The sequence below is a fragment of the Tetrao urogallus genome, assembly GCF_951394365.1.
Source record: "Tetrao urogallus genome assembly, chromosome: 15".
NCBI classification, from domain to species: domain Eukaryota; kingdom Metazoa; phylum Chordata; class Aves; order Galliformes; family Phasianidae; genus Tetrao; species Tetrao urogallus.
The window spans coordinates 12,630,308-12,635,307 of record NC_136828.1 but is presented as its reverse complement, the minus strand read 5'-3'; the positions used below and the strand labels follow the sequence as shown (position 1 = coordinate 12,635,307).

Sequence of the window (5,000 nt, the reverse complement as noted above, 5' to 3'; positions counted from 1 at the left end):
GCTCTGCGGGGCCCCTCCGCTCCGCTCCCCTCCCACCGTGGTCGGCCGGGCTGGGGGGGGCGGGACCCCAAATCTCCCCCAGGTTTCCCCACCCGACCTCTGACTCCTGCCTCAGTGGGCCCCACATTGAGGCTCGCCCCTCGTTTTACTGAAGACATTTCCTTTGACGATGATCTGGGAGGGGGGGCGGCGGGGGGGGAGGAGGGGGGACCCGTCAATATTTTATCGGGGTGAAAACTTCGATGGGGATGTAATTTAATTAGGAGAAATTTGGCGGCTGTTTGGAAGCTGTTTAGCACCGGCGGTGGGTGTGATGGGGGGGGGGGGGGGGGGGGGGGGGAGGCGATGGGGAGGGAGGGGAGGGAACTTTATTCGGGATTTTTTTTTCTTCTGAATTCTTCGGGGCCTCCTCTTCAGGCAGAAGCGGCCGCTCCGGGATGCGGCTGCGCCCACAACGCGTGGACAGCGGGGGCTGCTGGGGAGGGGGTGGCCGTGGCCGAATCGATAGAAGATTGCATTAATTATGATTTCGATTGATACGCTCAAGTCTCCCTCTGAACGCCGCAAAAGGCTCTTCCTTTCTTCTTCTTTTTTTTTTTTTCCTTCCCTTCTTTTCCCCCATTTTTTTCCCTCGCCCTCCCTCTGCCCCCCTCCCCTACCCCCTGTTATAGAGCCGGAGAGGAGATGAAAAGGCTTGTAGTTTAAATTCAATGTGACAGCTCTGGAAAGAGCGGATGATGAATCTCCTATTATTGGATCAGTCTATTTGCCGCTCAATGTCTCTCTGTAATTGGAGCAACATCACTTTAAAGGTTCAGAGAGTAGAGCATTTCTGGTGAAAAATCCCACAACACGCTGGTGAATGTTTTAAAGGGAAATCTATTAGTGATTTGGAGAGGGGAGGGGACAAGGGGGGCCGGCTGGGGGGGGGCGGTGTGCGCGTGCGGCGCTCCGGCTGTTCGCTATTTAACGGGGATCGGTGGGCTCCGTGCGTTCCCCTCCGTCTCCCCCGCACCCTCCCCTGCCCGCCCGGCCCCCGCCGCCCTCCTCGGGCTGGAGTTCGTATCAAAGCCCCCTTGTCTTGTTGTGACAGCTCTGATATTGTTTATTGAGGCTGGATGTCAGGTATAATTAGCAATCGATATGGAAAACGTTCGCTCCCCACACTGGCACGTCTCTGACGTCAGGACCGATTAACGTTTCTTATTGGTCCCAAATTCCCCAGCCTGAGCTAATTATTGGGAGCCTGATGTTGATAAAGTTAAAGCGCCCGGGCGCCCTGCAGCATGAGCCCCTCGCCGCGCCGCCTCCTCCGGCAGCAGCACCCCCGGCCGCAGCCGCCCCGCCGCCAGCACCCCCGGAGCCGCCGGCAGCCCCCCCGGCACCCCCCGCCTCGTTAGAGCCGCCCCCATGATGGACAGCCGCATCCTGGAGCATCCCCATGCCCAGTTCGGGGGCATGGTGGGCTTCCCTTACCCTCTCGGCCACCACCACGTCTACGAGCTGGCCGGCCACCAGCTGCAGTCGGCGGCCGCTTCGGTGCCCTTCTCCATCGATGGATTACTGAGCGGCTCCTGCGCGGCCTCCGTGGTCACCCCCGCTCCTCTCATCCCCTCGGGCTGCGGGGTGAGCGCGGACACGCAGCCCTTCAAGCTCGCAGGTAGGAGCGGCGCCGCGCCCTTCGCTGCGGGAGAACGGGGCCCTCGCGGAGCCCCGAGGGGGCGGGATGGGATGGGACGGGGGGGGGGGGAGAGGGGGGGGCGGGCGGTGAGAGCCCCCCCGGCGCGGAGCCGCGCTGCGCCCCGAACAATAGCGGAATAACGGCCCGGCCCGGGGCCTGCCCCGACTTCGCGGCCGGAGTGGGGGCTCGGGCCGTACCGACCCGCCCGGGGAGAACGGGAAGCGGAATCCTGGAGAGCGACGGGGTTTGGAAAACGATGAGCGACGATTTTTAGTTTTACGCTTATTTGTATTTATTTCTAAAAAGCGATACGACCGAAGAGAAACGCTCTCCTTCCCTCCCCTCCCGGCCTTGTAGCACAGCTATTGTTCAGCCATCAGAACGTCGCCCAAACCTCCTTGTATCAATCCCGGAATATCTCCATTCAGGAAAAAATAAAATAAAACGTTCGGCACCTATTCTTATAATGATAACAATAATAATAATAATAATTTCCACGCTCGGCGAGGAGCGGCCGTGAGCCCCGACCGGCGCCGTCCGTCCCCACGGAGGCCCCGAGCGCTCAGCCCACAGCCGGGGCCGCGAGTGGGAGCGGCTGCGGCCGTCGGGGCTGGGGAAGGGAACGCGGGGCGGGGGGGCTTCTTTCATCGCTATTATTGTTCTAATTCGATCCTGGGTGGCTGGAGCAAATATTGGAACTTCTCTCTCTCTCTCTGCCAGTGCCCATGGAGAGCTTCCTTCAGGATAAATGTTGTGTAAAGTACATTTTCGGAGGAGGCGAGGGCCGATGGGCTCCTGCCCGTTTTTAGCTCAGGTGTGTGCATAACCCCGCTGTTCTACCGACGTTACCGAGCACGGAAGTTTGAAGGCTCCTGTGAATGGCAGGGAGGGGGGAGAAGGCCTCTCTTCGGAGAGCTGAGGGTATTTCTGCCTTTTCAGACTCTGGTGACCCGGACAAAGAAAGTCCTGGCTGTAAGAGGAGACGAACCCGCACCAATTTTACCGGCTGGCAGCTCGAGGAGCTGGAAAAGGCGTTTAATGAGAGCCATTATCCGGACGTGTTTATGCGAGAGGCTCTGGCTCTCAGGCTGGACTTGGTGGAGTCCAGAGTGCAGGTAAACCCCGACCCGCTCCCCTTCCTTCTCCTCGGACCCAGCGACTTCCCGGGGTTCCAACCCTGGGCCGGGCCCGCAGCCCCGCTCCGCTTTGTTCCCAACCTCCGCTCGGTCGCTGCTGTTTCATTTTTATTATCTTTATTTCTTAAAATAATAATAATAATAATTAGAAATAAGCAGGCTCGCAAACGGGCCGCCAACAGTGGTGTTCCATCGTAGGTTCCCAAAATGTTCTTATTTTCCCTTTGTAAGCGTTTCTCTTTCAACGAGCCAAGGCTGAAAAATGACAATGTAAATGCTGGGCTCAATCACGGGCCGGGATCCGCCGGACGATGTCGGTGCAGCTCGGGGCGTGCGGGACGTTTTCAGCTTCATTTACCGGCCTGCCAGGCTCGGGCAGCATCTGTTTGCTTAAACTGAGCTTAAAGAAAAAAAATAACAGCAGTGGAGTCTGTGGGTCTCTCCCTGCTGCTGCGCGTCGCGGGGGCCGCTGTGCCCGGGGAGCGGATGAGTTTGTCCGGAGCCGCGGGCTGAGGCCGCACCCGAGTGCGGAGCTGCGGAGGTTCCGTTCCGCGGAGCGCTGCTCGCCGTGGGGCGGCTGAGCCCCGGCACTGCCCGGCTCGGTACGGGGCAAAGAAGCCGCGATGGGGGCAGCGAAATGCCGGGCCGTATCCCAGGGCTCGGGCTGCGAGCGTGGAGGGGCCGCTGTGCCCGTGGGGAAGCGACGTGCGTAGGGCCGACACACGGCTGCAGGGCCAGAGCAGGCGGGGTTTCAGTGATTTCTCCCCTAAACTCCAAAAGCAACCCCAATTTTTGGTCTGTGCCGGCCTCCCCTCAGCGCCTCTGCTCCGTGTTCTGGACGGGAGGAGGATAAGGCCAGGCGGCCCTTCTGGCTCCCCCCCGCTATGCTCTGTTCCAGCGCGCTCTGCGCGATGCTGGGGGTGGGCGGCGGGGGGTGGGATTGGGCCCAGGCCCGGTGCTTCTGCACCCCTGGGCCGCGGGGAAGAGCTGAGGGAATGGATGCTTTCCCTTCCCCTCCCTCGGTGCGGGCCCGGTGCGGCGTGTGTGTGCGTGAGTGTGCATCCCCCCCTCCTTGATTATTATTATTCTTTTTTGCTCCCTCCCGCGCTCTCCATCTCGCAGACATCCGGTGCTGGGCGCTGCCTGCACCTCGACGGGTGGACAGGGGAGGCCTGAGCTGCGCTTCTCCCCCTCCCCGCTCTGCCCTGGCCACCTTGGGGCCGGTGAGCTGGGTGTTAACTGCTTCTCGTTGTTCGGTGTGTAGGTCTGGTTCCAAAACCGCCGGGCCAAATGGAGAAAGAAAGAGAACACGAAGAAAGGCCCGGGGCGGCCGGCTCACAACTCGCACCCTACGACGTGCAGCGGGGAACCCATGGACCCCGAGGAGATCGCCCGCAAAGAGTTGGAGAAGATGGAGAAGAAGAAACGCAAACACGAGAAAAAGCTTCTCAAAAGCCAAAGCCGCCACCTCCACTCGCCCAGCGGCCTCTCCCTGCACAGCACGCCCAGCTCGGACAGCGACAGCGGCGGCGGGGGGGGCCTCTCGCCCGCCCCACCCGAGGCGAAGCCCCGCGGGCAGCCCCCGCCGCCCCACCCGCCGCCTCCCGCCGCCGCCGCCTCCTCCGAGCCGCCCCCCAGCAGCTGCGACCAAACGGCAGAGCCCTTCTACCCCAGCCAAAGAAGCGGGGCCGGCCGGCTCCAGCGCCCGCCCGACAAGGACTGCGCGGCCGCTCCGTCGGGGGACGGCAGCGGCGGAGCGGGGGGGCCCCGGGGAGCCGGCAGCTTCCACAAGCTCAACCCCTTCAGCGTGGAGAGCCTGCTCTCCGATTCGCCCCCCCGCCGCAAGGCCGCCCTGGACTTCCCCAGCCTCCAGCCCTGCGCTCCCCGCACCCTCATCGGCAAAGGACACTTCTTGCTCTACCCCATCACCCAACCCCTGGGCTTCATCGTGCCGCAGACCGCCCTCAAGGCCAGCCCGGGCCCCGAGGCTGGGCAGCCCCCCCGGGACTCCCCGCTGCCCGCCGCCAACCCGGGCCCCCCCGCTTTCGGCTCCGAACCGGCGCCCGCCGGCGCTCAGCCCGGCCCCAGCTCCACGGACACTGCCGCTGGCCCCGCGCCGCCCCCTCCCGCCGGAGCCTCTCCCCGTTCCGCGGCCGCGCACGGTGATCCGGCGGCGGCGGCTC

General features: G+C 62.9%; 1 protein-coding gene across 1 annotated transcript in view; it reads left to right on the top strand.

The window, feature by feature from the left end:
* Positions 1-1,410: 1,410 nt before the first annotated feature.
* Positions 1,411-5,000, top strand: part of UNCX (UNC homeobox) — a gene marked incomplete at both ends in the record, with an annotated part of 3,724 nt that continues 134 nt past the window's right edge. The window contains 3 exons of the mRNA XM_079542794.1: positions 1,411-1,660; positions 2,621-2,796; positions 4,082-5,000. The exon at positions 4,082-5,000 is cut by the window's right edge and continues 134 nt beyond it. Coding sequence (XP_079398920.1) covers positions 1,411-1,660; positions 2,621-2,796; positions 4,082-5,000 — 1,345 coding nt within the window. The remainder of the gene's footprint in view (positions 1,661-2,620; positions 2,797-4,081) is intronic.